Source organism: Melanotaenia boesemani, chromosome 2, assembly GCF_017639745.1.
Source record: "Melanotaenia boesemani isolate fMelBoe1 chromosome 2, fMelBoe1.pri, whole genome shotgun sequence".
NCBI lineage: Eukaryota > Metazoa > Chordata > Actinopteri > Atheriniformes > Melanotaeniidae > Melanotaenia > Melanotaenia boesemani.
In genome coordinates, this window is record NC_055683.1 from 37,769,834 (window position 1) to 37,793,370 (window position 23,537).

Here is a 23,537-nt window from a genome sequence, read left to right on the forward strand (position 1 = left end):
TGTCTCCTGCAGGACGTGAAAGCAGGAAACATCTGCTGACGGAGCCCGGTCAGGTCAAACTGGGGGACTTTGGTTCTGCCTCCATCGTGGCTCCGGCCAACTCCTTCGTGGGGACTCCCTACTGGTGGAGTGTTGAGCTGCTGAATCTGTAGATTTACATGCAAACTTGCTGCTTTCGGGCAAAATCTCCATTTTCTAAATCCATATATGGCATTCACGCCAGTTCATATTGGTCCAGAAGAGGTTTTGGGTTTGGGTGGTGTCTTCTCTGCAAATGACACAACTTTTACTGTCAATAAAACATGTCATTAGAGCTCTTCCTCAGGGACGGGAATCCAGGGCTTTTTTGTTATATTTAAAGGTTTATGTCTTTTACAACATACAAAAAAGCAAATAATAATTAGTAATATAAATTAATAATAATAATAAGAAGAATATTATTAGAAGTAGTATTAATAATTTATTATAAAGCACGTTTAAAAACAACAGTGGTTGACCAAAGTGTTGTACATGAAGAATAAAAGACAGAATAAAACACTGACACACATCACAATTAACTCACATACAACCAGCTCATGACGTGCTACGCGTTTGAACGCCTGTATTCTCACCCTGTTTCTTTTTCATTGGACTAGAGGAAAGATGGCGTCGGTTGTGTGTGGATGCCGTCTACCTCTGTCGATCTTGTGTGTGATTGTGGTTTTTTTTTTTTGTTTTTTTTGTTTTTTTATGTTTACACATAAAAATAATTACAATAATTAGACGTAATTAGACAAGCATGTACAAATTATAAAATGACTTTGATTTAGGAGCATGGAGACCATGTTTTTAAGACTTTTCTATTGTTGGAGGAAGACAGAATTCAAGTGTAAAGCTTTACTACTTTATTTTATTTATCTGTCTTGTCCAGCATCATGACAGCATGATGGTGGTCTGGCTGCCATTTTGTGTGTCGGAAAAAATTTGCATTTGCCAAGAGGAGCTTTATGGATGTAAGGCTCCTCTTATAAAGAATGAAACTTAATTTAGTCTATTGCTGAGTTTACATATTATGTTGGACCCCTGACAAGAGGGGTGCCAAAAAAAAAGGAAAAAATAAACGGAAGAGAAAAAGAGAGGGAAAAGAAGAAAAAGGAGACAAGGATACACCAATTTAATCTAAACAGGAAAAACCAGACAACCAGCTGCTACACCTGGAACAGACAACCACTCTGCACCATTTGCAAGAAAAACCAATCTGACAATCATCAGGAGCACCTAGAAAAAGACAGACAGGCTGGAAGAAACTTGGATGGATGTAAATGAGATAAAGTTACATAAAAACAACCAGCTTTCTTTTATAGTTTTGTGAACCTAAATAAGACATCTTTAAAGTAAAGTTCAAATTCGTCAAATATGTATTCCAAAAAGAAAATGGGACGCTGTCATCTTCACATTTGGTTTCTGGACATCAACGGTAGTTTGGAGGTAATTCTGGTTTTCTGCTGTGTAGAACGGCATGATGCAACGTGTTAAACTTCATGATGGAAAGTTCCATCTGCTTGTTAGCACGTCAGCTCACGAGTGTGTTAACATCAGCCTACAATGTCACTCATTTTAAAGCCAGTCATGTTGGAAAGGCTTGTCTTACTACTTCTGTATTGTTGTCTGATTTTAATTAATGTCGGTTTGTAACAAAATAGAAGGAAAGCAAAACACACAGTAGTGTCTGGTTTAATGATTGTAATACCCCTCTAATGTGGTTGGATGCCATTTGGGTTAGACGAAATTTATGCTCCTGACAAAGGAGCCCTGGACCACCTGATTTGTTGTTATTTTCCAGTATGACAGAATTTCAGGAGAAGGATGATGTTTATGTAGCACAGCTGATTCAGGGTGGAGGTGCAGATGGAGGTGATTAAAGATGGAGGTCCAGACTGAGTGTTAAAGGACCTCTTTGTCACCATTTTTACACCTTCTGACTGCATGTAAGGAAGCGATGTACTGATAAATTTCCTCCCCCTCAGTCAGTGAAGGCACCGTGCACGTAGCGCGAAACGGCATATTTTCGGTTGGCTATTTATTTATTTATTTTTCTGTTGAATTATTATAGAGAATTGTTTTCATTGCTTTGGATAAAATCCAGATTAAAGGAGAAGATGCTGCTGCTGCAGTCGGTCATAATGAGGAATGAAACACCTGGAATATGACTGTTAAAGTTTCATTCTTTGCGGTGAATGAAAGGATGAAAGCCGAGTCAGAATGAAAACAAAACCATTTCCTCTGTGTTTGCAGGATGGCTCCAGAGGTGATCCTGGCCATGGACGAGGGCCAGTATGATTGGCAAGGTGGACCGTCCTGGTCGCTGGGCATCACCGCATAGAGCTGGGTACAACCTGCTGACCAGATCTCAGAGGTTCACGTGTGAATATGAAGATCTGAGGTTCTGAAAGGTCTCTGTTTTTTTCTGAAGCTGAGAGGAAGCCCCCGCTGTTCAACATGAATGCTATGAGTGCCTTATACCACATCGCTCAGAATGAAAGCCCCGTCCTGCAGTCCAACCACTGGTAGGAGGATGCCTCCGTCTCCTCTTGAGTTTCCACATAATCTGTTAGATCTGTAGGAAAATCTCTGGTTTAATTGTTAGATTAAAACTTTATTTGTGTTCAGGTCTGATTCCTTCCGCAACTTTGTGGACTCCTGCCTACAGAAGATTCCCCAGGACCGGCCTACCTCGGACGTACTGCTGAACGTGAGTGACTTTACTGTTGAAACCCCGCAGACGTCCTCTTCCCCCCGCTCATGCTCATCTCTTGTCTCCTCCTTCCACCTGCAGCACCGCTTCTTGTGCCGCGAGCGTCCGCAGACGGTGATCATGGACCTGATCGCACGGACAAGGACGCGGTGAGGAGCTGGACAACCTGCAGTACCGCAAGCATGAAGAAGATCCTTTTTCAGGAAACCCAGCAAAACGGGCCTGTTTCTGAGGGAGGGGAGGATGAGGAGGTGAGGACGAAGGTGGAGAGCACTGAAAGCGAGAAATAGCTGGATTTATACTTATGCAGTGTCTGTGTATGGTCGGTGACGCCATCACAGCTGTAACCTCAGCATAGGTCCGCAGAGGCTCGACACGCACCTCTTCCAGACTTGACGTGCACCCCGGCTTGCAGCGCAGTAACGCGGAAGTACTCCCTTGTGATTGGTTGGTTTGTGATCACATGTTTAGAAATTCTGGAGCTTCTTGCTGAATTTGTATGCAGACGCCGCACGAGTATAAATCCAGCTTACGGGAGCCCAAAGACCAAACTCACATGCTGATGGAGGATGTCAGTAGAGGATAAGAAGAAGAATTTAAGACATTTTTATTAATTAAAGTTTAACTAGATATTCAAATCTCAGATATAATAGAGAACATATAATAAAGATAATATATAGTTAATTTAAACAGAACAACAAACAGAAGTTGCATCTACTTGAAAATGTTTATAACCTTCTTATATGTCTGTAAGGACCCCAGCTGTAGACCTCCTCTTTTATGTGTACCTGTCATCTTTATGGAGTCTGTCCTGACCTGGAGCTAATTGACACCTTCATGGACAAACACACGGTCCTACAAAAAGATCCTTTGTTAAGTATTCAAGTCCGGAGGGGCTGACAATTTCATTACTAAGAGGAGGAAATGCCAGATTACAAATGACAAGGAAGCCACACAGAACTCTTTCTTTTCAGATTTATTTTTACAGATTTAATTCACAACAAAGTCGTCTCAATACACAAATACACAATCCAGTTAAAACAAACCACCATATGATCACAGTAGCCCAATTTATAATAACTCTCTTCATGAAACCAGTTCATAAAGATGATTTACCTAGCTAAGAGGAAATGGAGACCAGAACCAGGAAGGAGAACCTCCATCAGGACCAGAACCAGGAAGGAAAACCTCCATCAGGACCAAAACCAGGAAGGAAAACCTCCATCAGGACAAGAACCAGAAAGGAAAACCTCCACCAGAACCATCTTCCTGGACCGGTTGGGGGTGTAAAGGACAGGAAAGAGGGGACATGGAGAGTAAAGATAGCAGAAAGGAGCCCAGTGCATCATGGGATATTCCCCAGCAGTCTCGGCCTATAGCAGCAGGACTAAAGGATGAATAAGGGTCATCAATCCAGACCTGCAATAAGATTTATCAGGACGATGATCTGAAGGTAGAGAGGGTGTTTTGTTTGGGTGTTTGTATTAATTTAAACTGATGGTGTTTGTGTGTCAGGAGGTGGAGCAGTACCTGCTACAGACGGGCACCGTAAACAGCATGGAGAGCTCCCAGTCCGTCCCCAGTATGTCCATCTCAGCCAGTTCCCAGAGCAGCTCCGTCAACAGCCTGGCCGACGCCTCCGACGACAGCAGCAGTGAGATGGCCATGATGCAGGAGGGGGAGCACACCGTCACCTCCAACAGCTCCATCATCCACCGCCCTTCAGTGAGCATCAGTCCAGACTCGTCACTCCACTCTGAATGTGTGAAACCTTCTCATCCTTCTTCTCCCTCCTCTTCAGGGTCAGGACAACATCTATGACGACCCGTACCAGCCGGAGATGGATCAACCTCAGGCCCCCTCAGCTGGCCGTCGCCGAGCTTATTATCGTAACCGTGACCACTTTGCCACCATCCGCACCGCCTCTTTGGTAAGAAATACGCTGTGAGGGGTGTTTGGTTATGAGGACTTGATGACTTAGAGAAGAGTTGTACTGTGCTTGGACATTGTGTTAACTCTTAAAACTTCCCCAAGTCAAGTCAAGGCAAATTTATTTGTATAGCACATTTCGTGTACAAGACCATTCAAAGTGCTTTACATAAAATATTAAAAGCATTACAGCAGGGTGCAGGAAGCAATAAACACTAATTTTAAACATAATACAAGGGAATTAAATAACAGAAAAAGCTAAAATAAAACAGATAAATTGCAAGAAATAAAGTTCCAGTGTGGGGAATCGTTGTTTTGATAAAAGGCAGCACATAGAAAAGTTTTTAATCCTGATGTAAAACTGCTGAGTCAGCAGACCTGCAGTTTTCTGGGAGTTTGTTCCACATGTGAGGAGCATAAAAGCTGAACGCTGCCTCTTCATGTTTAGTTCTGACTCTGGGAACAGAAAGTAGACCTGACCCTGATGACCTGAGGGATCTGGTTGGTTCATAACGAACCAGAAGATCCTGAATGTGTTTTGGTCTTAAACCATTCAGGTCTTTGTAAACTAGCAGCAGGATTTTTAAGTCAGTTATTTGACAGACAGGAAGTCGGTGTAAAGATCTGAGGACTGGAGTTCTAGGATCGACTTTCCTGGTCTTATTTTAATATCTGGAATATCTGGTTGCTGGTTCCACCTGAGACTCTTCAGTCATTATAATTCAGTTGTTTTTTCCTGTGGGTGAAATCTGTGGCCTCCTCCTCCTTCCTGCTCTCCTCCAGGTGACCCGACAGATCCAGGAACACGAGCAGGGCTCGGCGCTGCGGGAGCAGATGTCCGGGTACAAACGCATGAGGCGGCAGCACCAGAAGCAGCTGATGGGCCTGGAAAACAAGCTGAAGGCGGAGAGATGGAACGAGCATCAGCTGAAGCTGGACAAGGAGCTGGAGAACCAGAGGAACAGTTTCTCCACGGAGGCCGACAAGCTGGGCAAGAAACACCAGGCCATCCTGGAGAAGGAGGTCAGTGGTCGTTTCCACCACGCTGATATCTGAACAGCAGCTTTTAGTAACCAGACCCTGTGTGTGTCCTGCAGACCAAAGCAGCTCTGGCCGAAGAGAAGAAGTTCCAGCAGCACATACTGGGCCAGCAGAAGAAAGAGCTTACTGGTTTACTGGAGTCCCAGAAACGGCAGTACCGCCAGCGCAAGGAGCAGCTGAAGGAGGTCCGAGCACACACTGCACACACACTGCTGCTGAAGCTCATTGTGTTCAACTTCAGCTCAGAGAGCCATCAGGATACACTTAAACCACATACATGTTCCAAAGAAATGCAGATTCAACAGAAACTTCCACCTAAAATCAGAATTACATACATTTTTTAGGAATATAATTTTACAAGGACTTGAAAAATTCAACAAACTAATGAAGGAATATGCCAGGTTTGTCCTCTGGTCAGTAGATTATTCTTTTTTTTTCAGTTTATTTCAAAGATTTTTCATTGTAGTTCAGAAATAATCTTGAGTCAGTCAATAATCAGTCCAGCAGGTGAACCTGATAAAGTGGACGGTGGTTATTTACTCTGCACGTCTGCTTTCGTTGTTGTAATGTTTATGATCTTACCGAAGCTCCGATCAGAGCAACAGTCCTTCATGTCGGTCACGTCTCAACTTCACAGGAGCTCAACGAGAACCAGTCGACTCCGAAGCGGGAGAAGCAGGAGTGGTTGATCCGTCAGAAGGAGTGTCTGCAGCAGATGCAGGCGGAGGAGGAGGCCAGCCTGCTGAGGAGGCAGAGGCAGTACTACGAGCTGCAGTGTCGCCAGTACAAGAGGAAGATGCTGCTGGCTCGCCACAACCTGGAGCAGGACCTGCTCAGAGAGGTAACATCAGTCCTGAAGTTCTGCAGCTACAAAGCAAACGTCCCCAACGGTGGTTTTAATGTTTGTTATCGTCTGCCAGGACCTGAACAAGAAGCAGACCCAGAAGGATCTGGAGTGCGCCATGCTGCTGCGGCACCACGAGTCCACCCAGGAGCTGGAGTTCAGGCAGCTGAGCTTGGTGCAGAGAACCCGAGCCGAGCTCATCCGAACGCAGCACCAGACCGAGCTCACCAACCAGATGGAGTACAACAAGCGGCGCGAGCAAGAACTTCGACAGAAACATGCCACGGAGGTCCGACAGCAGCCCAAGAGCCTCAAGGTTTGACTGCAGCTCAGATCAGTCCTCACATGTCCTGGAAAATTCTGAAACTGTAGCCTTAAATGTCCTGGAAAAGTTAAAATGTCTCCAAAACGTTGGAACACGAGGAATAAAAAATGTATTCTGATCATTTCCAACCTCTCGTTTCAGTCCAAAGAGCTGCAGATCAAGCGTCAGTTCCAGGAGACCTGCAAGATCCAGACCCGTCAGTACAAAGCTCTGAGGAACCACCTGCTGGAGAGCACTCCCAAGTCCGACCACAAGGCCGTCCTCAAACGCCTCAAAGAGGAGCAAACACGTAAGCTGGCCATCCTGGCCGAGCAGTACGACCACTCCATCAACGACATGCTGTCCACGCAGGCCGTGAGTAAGGCAAGAAACCCCGCGCACCAGCTGCACCTGAACGCACCGTCAGCATGACGGGAAACACACCTCCATCAGATCACGTAACGGAGTTCAGATTCACTGATTATTAAAGCAACTTGTTTCTATTTTTTTCTTTGATTTGTTTATTTCACTTTAAAATGTCAAATTTCACCAGTAAAATAAGACAATTCTAAAAAGCGAACCAGCAGCTCTGTTGATCTGATCTGATGGCCACCAGGTTTATCTTTTTTTCTTTTAGCAATTTTGTCAATTTATTTCACTTTGAAATGTCAAATTTCACCAGTGAAATAATTCATAAACGTTTTTACCCAACATCTGTTCTGATAAACAGTCTTGTTTTTTATTTAATTCATTTATTTTTTGTTTGTGGAAATATTTTTAATCACCCAGCAGCTGTTTATCCGATTGTCCTCAGTTTTTTGTTTCTTTTTAAATATTTGTTATTTTTTCATGTTTTATATTACTATTTTTACTTATTTATATTTTTGTTTTATTTTATTATCACAATTTTATCCATTTATTTCACCTTTTAAATGTCAAACTTTGTACCTGTGAAATAATAGAAATAAAATAAACAAAGAGCAGACATTTTCACCCAGCAGCTGTAAATCTGTTGATCTAAAATCAGTCCTCTCAGATTGTACACTCATGTTGTCTTCGTCCTGTTTGACGCTGCAGCTCCGGCTGGACGAGACGCAGGAGGCCGAGTATCAGGTGCTGCGCATGCAGCTGCAGCAGGAGCTGGAGCTGCTCAACGCCTACCAGAGCAAGATCAAGATGCACACCGACACCCAGCATGAGCGGGAGGTGAAGGACCTGGAGCAGAGAGTGTCCATCCGCCGGGCGCTGCTGGAACAGAGGGTACGGCCATCGCTGCAGAGCAGCTGATACGAACCTGCTGATTAACACAAGAAAAAGCAGGAAAAATGTTTTATGTTTTTTTTAATAATAAAAAAAAAACTTACTAATGAAAAAATAAAATGATGAAAATTTTATGCCTGGGCATATAATGGGGAAATGGCTGAATTTTTGGTGATAAACAGTAAAAATAATTACAAATTCAACTATTTTTCTGTAAAAAGACACTCTAACATCACAAAATACGTGATCTATATTTTGCACTAGTTAAAGATTAAAATATGGTTTTAATGGGGGTCAATGGGACATTTTTTGTACTCAAATGGCTTAAGAAGGTAGTAAGTTTGAAATCTGCTGTAAAACTAGTAAAGCAGTCAATATTTTGACTAATTGACATATCCAAGACTGATTACAAAATTAATACCTCTGCCCCCCAATATTAGTTTTATGGGAAAAAAGGGTTAAAAGGTTAAAATCCCACTAATTATTCAATATTTGAATGTTTTGATCAGGAGGGAAGGTAATCAATAGATTTAACCCAAAAAAGCAGAAATAAAGATAATCTGTTAAGATTTTATAGCTTTTTTTTTTGACATTTGTCTATTTTGTTGCTGCACAAAAAAACACTAATAAAGTATCGGTCCATATTTTGGCTAATCTTGATATGTCTTTGGTAAACTTTAAAATTAGTTTAATTTAAAATTTTTCTTTTTGTTTTTGTTCCATAAGAAACAGGTCTATGAAGTCATCAAACTGGAATTTAAAGGGTTAAAATCTCTATGAATAGCTGGTAGTTTTGAGCAGGGTCGAAGTTCTTTAAGAGATTTATGCAGAAAAAATTTAATCTAAATTTCTTTGCCCTTGATGATTGGTGGGTGAAAATGAAAGTGAGGGTTAATCTGTGGAAACGGCAGGTTGTGGTAACCATGTCAACATGTTGTTTCCGTCAGATCGAGGAGGAGATGCTCTCCCTGCAGAACGAACGCTCGGAGCGAATCCGGACTCTTCTGGAACGCCAGGCCCACGAGATCGAGGCCTTCGATTCTGAGAGCATGCGCCTGGGCTTCAGCAACATGGCGCTGAGCGGCATCCCGGCCGAGGCCTTCAACCAGGGCTACCCAACCCCCAGCCCGTCCTCGGGCTCCAGCGGGTGGCCGTCGCGGCCAGTCCCGCGGTCCGGCAGCCACTGGAGCCACAGCGTGCAGAACTCAGTGGCCACGCCGTCCTGGCGCAGTCAGAACCACGGCGGAGGAGGCTTCAGCCGGGCCGAGTCCGTCACCACCTCCCACGGCCTCGGCAGGGACGGGGAGCTGAAGAGCAGCAGGGGCCACTCCTCTTCCTCCTCCTCCTCCCATCACCAGCAGCACTACCTCCCCCAGCACTACCAACACCACCAGAGCACGCCACAGCTCTACCGCGACGACCGCGACCACAGGGACCGCGAGCGGGCCAGGGAGTGGGTGGGAGGGGCGGCCCACTACTCCCATCACTCCCAGGGCCACCACCTCTCCTCCCACGCCTCTTCCCAGTCCCTGGCCCTCCTGCCTCCTCCACCACCACCTCCCCCCATCTCCCTCTCCTCCTCTTCTCCTCCTTCCTCCGCCTCCTCCTCCTCTTCCTCACAGGGAGGTTACGGAGGAGGGGGCCTGAGCGTCAGGGGCCCCAACCTGATGGCCCTCAGGAACAGCCCCCAGCCGCTCAGGAGGACGGCCTCCGGAGGGCCGGGTGGCGGGAGCGACGGCGGTCTGAGCCGGAGCACGTCCGTCACCTCCCACATCTCCAACGGATCCCACCTCTCCTACTCCTGAACCGGGCCGGCTCTCCTCCCTGCTGGTCCGCCATCTTCGTCCTGACTCGGATCACATGACGCGATCCTTTGACCTGTTTTTAACAAAGCGTGCGGGGAGGTTTAGTAGAAGAAGACAGGAGGAGTTGCACAGAGAAGAAAGTTACATCTATGTTTAGAAAAACGAGTCATGTTACAGAACCAACAGGTGGCGCCGGCGTCTCTTCCATGAAAAACCCAAACTGGGTCCATTTGTTGGTTCTGGAACAGAGTTGCACAGTATTGATGGTTCAGCCTTTTCTTTTTGATTTCAGTCTGAACTGAGCGACAGTTGTGGAGCTTCCAGTCGGCTAGCGGTGCTTTAAAAACCACTGTAACCATGTACATACCTGGAAACCCGCTCTTCTTTTCTAAATGTTTCGTACGTTCTGCCAAGTCGGGTTTTAGGGTGGGACGGGGAGGGGGTGCACAGGAGGCGATGAAAGGGAAGATTTGTTTAAAACGCAGTTTTTCTTTTATTTGTAGTGATAAGATCGTGTATAAAACTATAAAAAAAAAAAAACACTGCCATGATTCGTTTGCCTGACTTGGACAAATCTACCACTGCCCTCCGATCCTCCGAAAGGAAGTCCGACGTTCCCATGAGCTCGTTTGCCGTCTTTGCTTCGGTCAGATTATTAATCTGTTACATCTGCTGAGGTTCAGTCCACAAATACAACTTTAAAACTGTTTCAAAAAGATTAATATATTTCCTGAAAGGTTGCAGCTAATTAAATCAGAAGCTAATTATGCTTAAGAGATAAATAAAAGAAGGATTGGCGCCTCCTGCTGTTTATCTCACAGGTACACATAATAAAATAAGTCAACGGGTCCTACTTTCAGAGCTACATTTCTTTAAAGTCTTTGGTGAGCTTCACTTTGAGCAACTTTTACCTTCAACCAGCTGCAGAGCTGCAACATTCAGATCTGACTGATGTTTGTTCTGGACACAGACTCTGCCCTGCTCTCTGATTGGTCAGAGATCAGCGTAGTCTGCTTGGTTCTTTAGTAGATGTGTAAAATGTTGGAAACTGACTTGTATTTTCAGACTTCTAGGTTTCTTACAGTTTCAGATCTGGGTTTACAAAGTAGAACTTGTGACCTTATTTTAGCTCCACAGGTTTCCTCTGTCCTGATGTTTAGTGCCGACAGGAAAAAAGACCAAATTTAAACTGATCATTCTTAAAACTTTGCTCTTTTTGAACAGACCCAAAATGCTATTAAAGCAAAAAAAATAGCGCAGCTATGAAGCAGTCGAATTTTATCTGTCTCCACATGAGGTTTATCCAGCATCAGTGGCTCCCTGCAGGGACTTTAACTTGTAAAATTGCTCATTTTTATCCTCTCCAGGCTTCTGCTGAACACAAACATCTGACTGACAAAAACGACAAACCAGAAAGCGGCTCGTCGGGTCCGACGCTGCCGTCGTATGTTTGCGTTAGCCGAACGTGTGCGTGCAGCTTCCCCTCACCTGTTCCCCAGTCTGTCGGCATCTGTAGATAAGATGTACATGTGCATTACAACTGAGTACAATTCAGTGCATGGGACTTGTGTACAGACGACATTTGTATGAATAAACATGCACATTACCTATTTATATAAATACATGTAAATGTAAGATACCTGTAGATGTAGCAGGTATACTGAAGATTGTTCACTGTCCAAACACTTTTGACTTGTATTGTACTTGCAGTGTACATAGAAGCACTAACTTTGAGACTGTGTTAGAGTAATAATAATGATTATTTTGTCATGTGAGTTAAACTGATTTGTACTTAGATGCAGACAAATAGATGCCATCATTATTATTACTACTGCTGCAGTTGGAATATTTATGTTATGCTAATTTTTAAGTTTTTAAAATGTTATTGCCAATTTTGACCACTAGGTGGGGAATAAGCGCAACGTTACGGTGATAGAGCTATAAAAATATTAATGTTTTTAAAGGAGGACTACCTTTCCCAGAATTCCTGTCGAGGTTTTAGGGTTTGGAGTCTCCGGTTACGGGCAGGGCTGCGTTCTACTTTTTACTTCTGAATTCTTTGTTTTGAGCCAGTATTAAACCGTGGAGCGTCCACAGTCGAGCTGAGTAAACAGACGTTCGTTTTTCCACATTCTTTCACTACATTTGTGCCATTTTTGTTTGTTTTTTTTTTACTTTTCATTTATGTTTTGGGGTCACACTTCTCGTGGGCGAGCAACTTTCCCAAAAACACTGTAACCGCAGATTAAGGAGCCCAAAAAGTCTTCCATTTTATATCGGTAATAAGAAAAAGTTAAATAATCACATGAAAAATTTAATTAAATATGCATAAACTTTAACAGTTAAATGCATTTAAGTATTGCAAAGTTATGAAAGTTCGGTCAACTAGGCGCATTTAGAGAATTAAGTAAGAAAATCAAAATTTGTCTAAAGTAACCAAAGAAAATTATGTAAACTTAAAATTGTAAAGATATACTTTAACATGTTGAGCAGCTAATTTACAGTAAAATAAGAAATTGTACATATTTACATTTGTAAGCGAGTCACAAATTAACAAGATTTCTGCTAAATTTAAAATTAAAGCCGTAAATCGGGACAAGAAGCATTAAACTAATAATTTAATCGTGAAATTGTAGAAATGTAAAGTAAAAATAGATATGTGAATGATTGATTATAAATTAAATTTAAAAATCGCACTAACTATAAAAATGAGACCAAAGTGATCAAATCAAAGAGAAAATTGTTAAATATGATTTTCTATGAAGTAAAAAAGAAAATGTAAAACTTAAAATTAAGATATGAAAATGAGGGAAATATAAACATAAGGCGAATAACCTAAGAAAAAAAATTATATATTTTTGTTTTATCTGAAGTCTTAATTTGGGCCTTTAACAAAATGCTGAAGAAATAATTTGCATTTATTTACCGTGCGATGTCAGAATTATTGTTGTGTAAAAAGTCTCCACCAGGGGGCAGAAGATGGATTTAAACTGGACTTTCAGCAGTTAAACCAGGCACAAAAACACCTTAAACATTTATCATATTAATGATTGGAAATTTGCACAGATGGCTCATTTGCATATTTAAATAAATTTTTATGTGATTATTTTTTCTCCTGTAATTGGATTTTCTTTTATTTTGTGGACTTTGGGACTCCGCAGCAGAACTCCACTCTGTGTTCCAACAAACACCTCATGGTTAGATTTTTGCACAGTCCGAATGGGTAGAAAACGGCCGTGTGATGGATGCTGTCTCTAGGTATCATGTCTACCTCATTTGCACTGATAGTAAAAGAATGTTTGGGTGGATTTCAGAGGAAGGAAAACATTTCTTCTTCATGGGTTTTTTGTTCTCATTTTGTGCAAATGTTGATGAGACAATGAATGAGAGGGGGAGGGGCTCAGAGCGAGGCCTCCCCTCCGCCGACGCATCACTGCAGGACATGTTGGACGTTTGAGACGCTTGGAGACGAGTCTGAAACGCTGTGCTGGGTTCTGTTTTTGGAAATGTTTACTGGGAATCTGCTGGCCTTCCATGGAAGAACTGGTTTTCTTTAGCAGAAAAGATTTATGTCATGAGATTTCATTTTGCCAAATTAATTTTTAAATGCATTATTTTGAGATGTTTACCATTCCTGAAGTGTTATTTCTCTCAAAGCTGCACCAGGAAAACTAATCTCTGCTGATGGGCCCCAGAGTCAAACTTTTATTTCTACGGGAAGGTTTCCGTTTGGTCTCGTTAGAAAATCTTGTTAGTGTCTTTTACTATTATTATTATTATAACACTTTTTAAAATATTTTAACTGACGTTTGGGAGTGATTATAACTGACAGGAAATTACACTGATAAGTCATTTTAAGAACCTTTTTTTCTTTATCTCAGGAGGAAACCTGGAGTGGCTTGTATTCACTGGGGGGAAAACGGTTTTTACAAGATAATTTCACAACAATGATCAGGTTTAGATTTTATATAAAACAGCAAAATTGTCTCTTTTTATTTCGGGGGGGTTCATTAGTTCGCTTACATGTGGGGAGAATATGTTTTTCTGTATTATTTTACAAAAATAATCTGTTTTTATGAGGTAGTTCTTTTGTATATTCTCTCAAAAGCTTTTTTTTTTTTTTTACCAAACATTTCAGCAGGAATCTGGCAGGAGTTATTTTCACTTTGGAGAAAAGAAATTTCTGGTTTTACTAAATGATTTTATGGAGGCAAAAAGTCTCAAACCAGTTTTTACAAAATAATTAACAAAACCTACGTTTTATTATGTAGTTTTAAAATAAATGTTCAAGAAATGTTGAAATTGATTGAAAATATCCCCAAAACACAAAGTTAATGATTTAAATTGAAAATGAAATTAAACAGTCTTGTTTGTTTTTGCATTTTGAAGCTAGAAAGTTTCAGATGGTCTAAAAGCTGCTTATCTTAATTTAGCAGTTACTAAAGCAGGTGCTTTACTTACTGAAAGCAAACCTTTTCCACTATGTTTCACTAAATCCACATTTCTGTTCAATTCCACGTTTCCTGGTGCAGTTTTAGAAAATAAAAAAAAAACTTTTCTGTCTGTTGTGTTTGTGGCCAGCAGGTGTAGAACTGACAGGAGTAGATGAGGATGGTGAGGATGGATGTGTGTGAGCGCCGTGCTGTTGCAGCAGGATTTGAAATGTTCAGGTTCAATGCAAAGTGTTTGGAAGAGCGTTGGAAAATGAGTTGTACAGAAACGTAACTAAATACTTTTGGAGAAATAAAAGAACAAAAACTGAACTGTGCTCTTTTTTTTCTCAGCATTACATTTATGACTTACTGCTGTATTTAGAATATTTTATTTATATAATACAAATTAATATATTTGTACATACTGTAAATGACGTTCTCTCCAAATTTAAGATAACAGATAAATGTTTTATTTGAATTAGAATTTGGGTTATACCGTTAATTTATTAACATACTCTCATATATTAAAAGTAAATAAGTAACGTATAAATATTTATTCATAAACTATATTTATACTGTACCAAAAAAAAAAAATTAAAAACGAACGACTACTGGACGTATGCTTTCGTCATTTCCGGTTGTAATTAGCGGAAGTCATCGCTTCAGCGGAAACCTGACTGTCATTTGCTGTTTCTGGCTCCTTCTTGCTACCGGGAACTGATCCATAAAGAAGCTCTGTTTGGACCAGAACCCGACTCAGACTTCCAGGATGTCGGAGGAAAACATTTTCCTCTTCGTCCCGAATTTAATCGGTGAGACTGAACATTTTCCACCGCCATTTAGCTAGCTTAGCTTAAGCAACTGCCCCAATTCTGTTCAGAGGCACTTAAACCAAGATAAATCTGTCGTTTTAACTCATATTTTAGACTTATGGGTTTGATAGGGATCAGACTTGTTTAAATATTTCAGAGTTAGTTAATTAGCGAAGGATAAATCAATCTAAAATAATTAAATAATGGTTGCGAATCAGGAATACAATGTGTCTCAGAAATGTTAAAAATGGACTTTAGAGGTCGTTTGATTGTCGACTCACAAGCTTTGACCCATTTTTACGGTGGCCGAGATGTTAAAAACTAAACAATTAAAAATTATATGTAAGAAAAATAGATTTATTTTTCAGATATTTTTGCAGTTTCTTATAATAGGTAAATATTTCTACATCCCCAAAAGTGAAGCATGACAGTATTGAACATGCAATTTATATCATATTGTATATAACACACATCTATCTATCTATCTATCTATCTATCTATCTGTTGATAAGACACATTGTGAAATATGTTGGTGTTAATCACTGCTATGTTTTATTTATTTGATTTTCTCAATGAATATTCCAGATTTTTCTGATTTGAGGTTGTAAAATCCGTTTTATGGAGAAAGAAACCCCAGTTACAGAAAACGATGTTTTCTGCTCAGGTGTGCGTGTCTCTGTGTGTGTTCAGGTTATGCCCGTGTGGTTTTGGCCCTGCTCTCCTTCTACCTGATGCCCTGCTGTCCGTGGCCGGCCGTCTTCTGCTACCTGCTCAGCGCTCTGCTGGATGCGTTTGATGGTCATGCTGCACGAGCACTCAACCAGTGTACGTATCTGAAACTGTCTCACAACAAGATTTAATATACTTGCTGTGTACGCACACATGCATGTCAGTGTTTATGCACCATCTGTGTATACTTGCTGCAGCACGACGCAGCCAAAATGCTCCATACTGGAGGTCACCACTAGGGGCAGTACACAGCACCTGGACTCTGAAATTGTGAAAAGGCCACTCTGCCGTAACAGTGTATTTCTGGGGCATTTCCATAAACAACAGTTTACCAATCTGTTGCCATCTCTACAAGTGTTTATCACTGTGCAACGGGGAGGAAAAATCGTAAAGATGCTGGTAGTTGCAAACAAGGTCCAAGAGACGGTCTTTTAAACTGTCTGCCATTTGGTTTATCTCTAACCTCATGTTCATGCTCTTGTTAGCATGAGTGCCTTCAAGTCAGTATTGAAACTCAGCCACATGAGACGTTACCTCATGTCAACACGAGTGGTGTATGTGCCAAATGAACGCTAAAAAGGCGTGGCAGCCATATGAACGCGTATAGCAAGTATATCCAGCTCTTTGGCTCTGTTCACACTGCAGGCAAAGTGACTCAAATCCAACTTTTTTACCTATATGTGATCCTCATCATGTCTTTTTATTACAGTCTGAACAACAATCAGATTTTTATCCAAATTCAAACCAGGCCACTTTCACATGTGGTTCTAAATCACATTCATGTCGGATCTTTTTCAAAGTGACCTCAGTCTGAAGGGTCATGTCGCATTTCATCTATTACATCATTGAGGTGAGATGAGACGCGGAAAGATCAAATGTAACAGTGGTCAGAACAATATAATTTTTTCCAGCTGTGATTGAACAAGTATGAAACTGATATGATATGCACGCTGTCAAGTTTCCTTTACGCATTGGTTTCCCAAACTTGAAAAGGGAAGGACTTCAGGACACAGGATCTCACTCTCTTTTCTTAATTTTATTGATGATTGTAGAAGGTGAAAAACCTTGAAAATACAAAAAGTAAACAGTGAATTTTAAGCATTTCAATAAGCAAGGTAAGTACAATAATTAAAATATAAAAAGGTGAACATATAAATCATTAAATTCTTCAATTAAATCAACTCAGGTAAGTAGGTGTGGATTTCAACTGAAACTTAAGTCTATTAAATTAATTTCATCGCATCTAAACCTAGATGCATGATTTCCAGTGCACACTTTAAACTAAACACTTTCAATCTGCATTTTAACTAAACACATCCACAAATTAAATTAAATCAAGTATTTTAAATTAATTCTAGTACCGTTTTTAATAACATTTAACAGGAATTTGTTTATAAATTACATAAGTGGACTGAATATTTAATTTTGAATAATTAATTTCAATAAACAAAATTCACTGCATTTTAAATACATCGGTTTAAATAACTCATCTTTTTCTTTAAACAATGTTTAAACAAAGTTTGTTAAATAAATTAAGTAGCTCAACTTAAAGTGATAACAAAGAACTGAAAAAAACTAGTACAAACAGTCAATGACACCTCAAACCGGTACACAGCACCAACCAGGAATATCTAAATGATGATGATCTGGGCTTACCGGTAGCCTTTTTATTTTGAGTCCTCTTTTTCCCCATGCGTTTGTGAAGTTTGATTCTTTTGTCCGTCGTTGCTCTCAGGTCGACTGCGTTTAGTAAAGTTTGATTCTCTATTGCTTCTGCTAATCAGAGTGATCACTCTCACCTGCGGACTGACGCCACATGCACGCGCGCTGTCATGCGCCGTCACGTGCCGCGTGTGCGCGCACAAAGACCGTCAGTGCGACTGGCGAGTCGCCACAACACACGCTAACGCGTGTAGCAATCATGTTTACCTCTGTAAACACAGTGTGTGACATCATCACGTCTTCCTATTTGTTGTGCTTGCATAGTGACGACATCAGTTCATACTGAAGTGTGATTGAGGTTGCATGTAAATGATAATAATAAACAACCGTGCAAAAGAAATCTGATTTCCTGCAGTGTGAACTTGCATCGCTTGGCTGCTTTGATAGGTTTAGTGGACCAATTCCTCTCATGTTATTGATCATGTAAATCCCTTCAGGACCACACAGGATTTATTTTTCGGATTAAACACTATCCAATTTTTTTTATACGGTTACTTACCAAAATGATAAAGGAAACTTCACACAATGTTTAATTTTAATGATTTTTATCATCCTGCTATGTCTTCTGCTGAGAAAAATAGGCCCTCTAGCAAACAGAATTTGATGTAATGTGTCAGATTCCTTTAAGGTGGAGAAATGTGTATATACTAACTATTGCTGCCATTGTTGTCCCCCCCACTTATTCTTTGTGTGTCCTGTCCTCTGTCCTTTACGTTCTTGCTGCTGTGATATGTACACAATAAAGTCTTCTCTTAAAACGGCTCCATCACACTAAAAATTAAGAAAAAAGAAAACATATTTTTAGCTCAGATTTGGTTATTTTTCCTAACAGAACCGTACGGCATGGTCAAGGACTGTTGGAAAGTTTAAAACTTGACAAATCTTTCCATTTGAATGGAATCTGGCTTTTATTTATATTACATTTTTTTAATTATTTGTCTAATTTGATACTGTTTGGGTCAGTAATGCCGGGTCAGTAATGCCAGATCAGCAGAAGGTTTTTATTCCCTCAGTGCGACCTGACAGGCTCTTTGTTTTCTCTCAGCCACCAAGTTTGGAGCCATGATGGACATGCTGACGGACCGCTGCGCCACCATGTGTCTGCTGGTCAACTTGTCGCTGCTCTACCCGTCTTACACCTTCCTGTTCCAGCTCAGCATGTGTCTGGACATCGCCAGCCACTGGCTGCACCTGCACAGGTGAGCAGGCGGCTTCTTGTTCACCTATCGTTGGTTTAAACCTGTGTGTGAGCATCACGATGTTGAGCTGAATTTCAGGCAATCAAAGTGTCTATGAAAAGTTTAACATCTTTAAAAAAGTGTCCTAATTTTCTGCTCCCCATCATGTGATGTATGTCGGCGCATTGAGAGTAACTTCTGATCGTCATGGTTGCTTAATGAGAGGTAATCAGTCTTCTTCACCGTCTTCCTCAGCTCCACCATAAAAGGATCAGCCAGCCACAAAACCATCGACCTCTCTGGAAACCCCGTCCTCCGGCTCTACTACACGTCAAAGGTCAGAACCGGAAGCAGACGTCACAGACGAAGTGTGTGTGTTTGAGGCTGACATGAAACTGAATGTGTGTGTTTCCTGCAGCCGGTGCTGTTTGTGATGTGCTCCGGGAACGAGCTCTTCTTCTGTCTGCTCTACATCCTGCATCACATGGAGGAGCCTGCAGGTAGGAGCTGATCTGCTGTTCATCGTCTTCATCCAGCCTCAGACGCTTCGTGCAGCCAGACTCGTCTTCCTCTGCTCTGTGGAGCCCAGAAAGCAGAACTTTTACATAAAAAATGGTCAGAATTTCTGCTTCTGTCAGGAGCTCAAAGAAAAAGACGAGCTGGTTTCAGAAAGACATCAGCGTCTTTCACTGTTCATTTAGTTCCTTTTCCACACGGGGATGAGTTCAGGTGATTCTACTACAGGTGTTTATTGTTTGGATGCTTCGTCCACACAGAACCAATGTTTTAAGAGTTTCTATTGGTATTTAACCACTTTACTAAAATAACTTCTCTGAGAATGAAGCATTTATATCTACTCACCGTGGGTCCACATACATGGAAGCTGCCACTGTTTTTACTACGGGGTCTCTGAATGGACAAACAACTGTGTGTGAAGCTTTAAAACTTCAGTATTGACTTTGTTTGATAAGTAACATCTTGAAAGCACCATAGAAGAAGACACATGTAGTGCAGTCACTGGATCCACTGACAGATGAAAACATCTTTGTCTGGAAGAGTTTTGGCCGCTGACAGCCACCGTACATTCACAACTTTGCTTTACCCATCTTTACCACTAGATGTCAGTAGTTCAACACACAGGATCTTTAAAGAATGTAAACACAGATCAGCTGAGTCAGATGTTGCAAGTCCACAAAAAATTAGCTCAGTGTTTTTTTTGTGTCTTATCTGAAGCAGCGGGGGGTCTGAATCCTCCCTGATGTGGGTCAGAGTTTTTTTTTGAGGAGTTCATGCCAGCAGGGATGACTAAATGTTATCTGAACAGGACAGTTTGACGTCAGTCAGCAGTTATTTATTCCTCTATGTGAGGAGACAACTTGAGCAGTTTCCAAACAAGCAAGACACAGATTATATGAAGTATTTATGATAAATGTTCAGAGTACCACCATAATGTTGGTAACTGTGTTTCTGTGCTGCAGCCTGGCTCTACTGGCTGCAGGGACTCTGTGGGATCATCTGCCTGCTGAAGTCCGGCATCAGCGGCCTGCACCTCGTCACCGCCTCCCAGAACATGGCTGCCCTGGACGCCGCTGAGCGGAGTAACGCAGCGAAGAAGCAGTGAGGTCAGGAGAGGGCAACAAATCCACTTTGTTCTCTGAAGGGTCGCAGGAGAACGTCTACGTGATTTTAGAGATGATTTATGACCAAATATTTGGACAAAAAATTCCCAAACCAGTCGGGTCTGGAAAGATTTTGGAGTTTTTTTATTTATTGATTTATTTTAGGACCTCGTGGTGACGAAGAAAATTCGTCATAATGAGAGTTTGTTGTTATACTTGATTTGTTAAACGGCACTGAAGGACAAATCCCAGGACACAACCCACCACAGCACAATCCGTCACGTGATATCACAACATGCCAAGACAAAACATGTCACATGACATCAAGTCATGATACATACATTATGTCAGGACACGTCACGTTGTGTCAGGATACATCACAGCACAGGCCATCATATGACCTCACGACATGCCCCATCATGTTAGAACACATCATTTCATATCTACACGCCAGGACACATGTCATGTCAGCACATGACACAGCAAATTACAGCACGATCTGTCTTGTGATATCCTGACACATCACATCAGAACACTTCATGACATGATCTGTCCTGACACCATCCTAACATGGCATGTCAGGACCCATCATGTCACAGCACATCGCAGCATGCCTCGTCATGGCAAAGCAGAATTTCTCGTGTCATATTGCATCATATCAGGACCCAACATGGTACACCCTGTCACGTCACAGCGTAAAACGTTGCGTCATGCTAGAACGGTTCTACCGGGTACAAAAAATAGATTTTCTTTACTAAGAGCATGTCCTAAATTCAGTCCAAACCTGGTGGACGCTCACAGTAACCGACATCAAGCCGTTTAATGGCCGACAAACAATTTCCCTTCAAATTTAAGTCACATTTAAAGGTCCCATATTATACAAAAATTACTTTCTAAAGGTTTTCTAACAGTCACATGTGTCCTCATAGCCTGTGTTTGAGGCCCCAAAACAAGAAAATTCTGTCTCCTCTCTCACTTGCTCCACTTTCAGCGAATGTGTGCTCAAACGCAAGTCTGAGATCTTTCTCTTTGTGTCCTCACAAAGGGAAATAACCTCTACCCCGGTAGTAAATACTTCCGTTGACCCGCCCCCTCCCAGCTAACTGAGCCTGCCCTTTAAAATCACCGAGCAGGCACCAGCAAAAGTGGGATCTTGTCCCAGAGAGGGGCATGGATACGAACCACTTATAAACATTTAAAGGTTCAGACACAGAAACAGCCCGTTCCCTGTAGAGCTCACTATGGCTGAAATTTAAAGACCAAGGCTGAATTTGGAGATATGCACTTAGAAAACAAAGTTGCTGGACCTACCCATATGAAGTTGTTGAGAGAATGGTTAATATGGGACCTTTAAGGAGGAAACAGATATCGTGTCTCTTCCTCTGAGCAACCCATGCCTCCTCCATCTGAGACAAATCACAGGATTTAATTTATTTCTTGTCCTGCTCATTCCTGAAATCAGAAAATACGTCCTGCTCAAGTTCCAGACTTGTTGCGACAGAGCTGCATGTGAGAAAGCAAAGGTGCTTCCCAAAGTCGAGGAAGGACCCGGAACAGCCTCGTTTCCGCCTCGTCCAATCTCCCTGAGACTGTTGGTCGACTCAGTCCTTCAACCTCAGCAGTGCTTCTGCATCTTTTAAGTACCCACAATCCTTTGCAGATGAACAATCAGAGGCTGAGGAAATGCAGATTTGAGGTTTTTTGTTTATACTGTGTGGTGTAAAACAAGGCTGGGAAGCTGCAGCAGATGGAGGGAGGCCAGCTTCCCCAGTGTCCATGTCCACGTGTCCTCCCAGCGCCTGCTTAAATGAATGTATCATCTAAAACGCGTCTGAGGGAAACATCTCGACTTTGAGAAGCACCTTAAACGCCCCGACTTCCTCCATTTGATGAAAACATTCTGCACTTCTGCAGATCCCGGATATTTCCAGGAGCTTTTCCCAGCGTCTCGCTTTCTGATAAGAATTCCGGTTATTTCTTCATCAGACGTTTGGACCCGAGCCGCCGTCGCCCCGACCGTCCGGAGAACTCAGCCGCCGCTCGTGTTCCTGTCGGCAGCGAGAGTGAAAACGTCATTCCTCCTCCTTTTTTGGGGGATTTGATCCCTCTTTTCTCGTTAGGCAGCATCTTTTTTGTTATTAAAGACGACGTGAACGCGCTGCGCTCGGCGCGTGTGCTGAAATATTCCTGTTTGTAGTTGCATCCGAGCTGTTTGTTTTTCCTGCTTACGTCCAGATTCCCGCTGGTGTTTTCCTCTTGTTCAGGTGGTTGTTGGTGCTTATTTGAAATGTACAATTTCTTTTTTTTAATATGGTTTAAGAGGTTTTCTTTATTCATAGGAACACGTGAGGAGCACCAAGTATTATGTCGGTGTGATTGAGTTCACTTTTTAGAATGTATTAAACTGAAAGTGTATTTCTACATCAAAGTATAAAGCTATATTTAAGAGAAATGTAGTAATTTAAATATTTGAAGTTTTTTTTGTGTTTAAATGTCCTGTAATAGCAGCTGCAGAATAAAGAGACACTGAACACTTGATTTCTGTTTTTTCTTTCTACAGTTTAAATGAGTCCAGTGTTGAGACCGAAGGATTTAGAAGCTCTTCTGGGTTCTGGTCTCTGAAAGTGCTGAAAAAAGAGCAAGTGGCCAACAAAAATGTTTGAAGAAGAATTTGTTAAAGATTAAAACTGATCATTTTTACAAAGCAGGAATTACAGAGACCAGTCAGGGTTAAAGCTTACTGGTTAAAAACTGGTTTATCTGTATGAGTGTGTGAGAGAAATTGATTAGGTGTGTTTTTAATTTGGTTAGGTTGTAAAATTGGGTCTGTGAAGGCTCATCTTTAATTTTTTTTATTTGATTTTGAAATTATTTAGTATTTGATTATGTCTTATTACGTAAAGCGCTCTGCTGCTCTTTTGTATGAAAAGTGCTAAATGAAGTTAAATGAAATTGAAAAGCAGTTGTGTTGGAGCTCATTGAGGAGATCGCACTGTGAAGAAGCTGCTGCAGGAAAAACCTGGACACCAGGAAGATTAGTGTGAAATTCTGATGGAAAGGATGTATTTATATATAAAAAAGGTTTTTGGTCGGTAAAACTTGGAGCGTGAAAGCTTGAGCTTAAATA

The 23,537-nt window shown here is 41.5% G+C and overlaps 2 protein-coding genes across 3 annotated transcripts; both read left to right on the forward strand.

Annotated features, from left to right (window-relative positions):
* Positions 1-92: 92 nt before the first annotated feature.
* LOC121634679 (serine/threonine-protein kinase TAO2-like) lies at positions 93-14,680 on the forward strand. Of its 2 annotated transcripts, none has more exons than XM_041977552.1 (14): positions 93-124; positions 2,275-2,368; positions 2,453-2,546; positions 2,650-2,731; positions 2,816-2,985; positions 4,250-4,459; positions 4,536-4,664; positions 5,447-5,686; positions 5,761-5,889; positions 6,342-6,545; positions 6,625-6,864; positions 7,015-7,227; positions 7,930-8,112; positions 9,060-14,680. In XM_041977552.1, exons 5-14 carry the CDS (start codon positions 2,917-2,919, stop codon positions 9,915-9,917), a joined length of 2,475 nt encoding a protein of 824 aa, XP_041833486.1. In that variant the 5' UTR covers positions 93-124; positions 2,275-2,368; positions 2,453-2,546; positions 2,650-2,731; positions 2,816-2,916; the 3' UTR covers positions 9,918-14,680. The 2 variants fall into 2 exon arrangements, with proteins under 2 accessions (XP_041833486.1, XP_041833478.1); XM_041977544.1 differs by having other exon boundaries at positions 94-124; positions 7,015-7,236.
* A 312-nt stretch (positions 14,681-14,992) lies between these two features.
* On the forward strand, positions 14,993-22,946 carry cdipt (CDP-diacylglycerol--inositol 3-phosphatidyltransferase (phosphatidylinositol synthase)). Its single transcript, XM_041971860.1, has 6 exons — positions 14,993-15,162; positions 15,853-15,987; positions 18,659-18,812; positions 19,047-19,128; positions 19,210-19,291; positions 20,270-22,946. Exons 1-6 carry the CDS (start codon positions 15,120-15,122, stop codon positions 20,410-20,412), a joined length of 639 nt encoding a protein of 212 aa, XP_041827794.1. The 5' UTR covers positions 14,993-15,119; the 3' UTR covers positions 20,413-22,946.
* Positions 22,947-23,537: the final 591 nt, after the last annotated feature.

Excerpts from the sequence above, each read along its gene's own strand:
- LOC121634679 (XM_041977544.1), top strand. The coding sequence starts at position 2,917 with ATGAAGAAGATCCTTTTTCAGGAAACCCAGCAAAACGGGCCTGTTTCT. Across the intron at positions 2,986-4,249 it reads AGGGAGGGGAGGATGAGGAG|GAGGTGGAGCAGTACCTGCT; the intron begins GTGAGGACGAAG and ends TTTGTGTGTCAG. Across the intron at positions 6,546-6,624 it reads AGCAGGACCTGCTCAGAGAG|GACCTGAACAAGAAGCAGAC; the intron begins GTAACATCAGTC and ends ATCGTCTGCCAG.
- cdipt (XM_041971860.1), top strand. The coding sequence starts at position 15,120 with ATGTCGGAGGAAAACATTTTCCTCTTCGTCCCGAATTTAATCG. Across the intron at positions 15,163-15,852 it reads CTTCGTCCCGAATTTAATCG|GTTATGCCCGTGTGGTTTTG; the intron begins GTGAGACTGAAC and ends GTGTGTGTTCAG. Across the intron at positions 15,988-18,658 it reads TGCACGAGCACTCAACCAGT|CCACCAAGTTTGGAGCCATG; the intron begins GTACGTATCTGA and ends GTTTTCTCTCAG.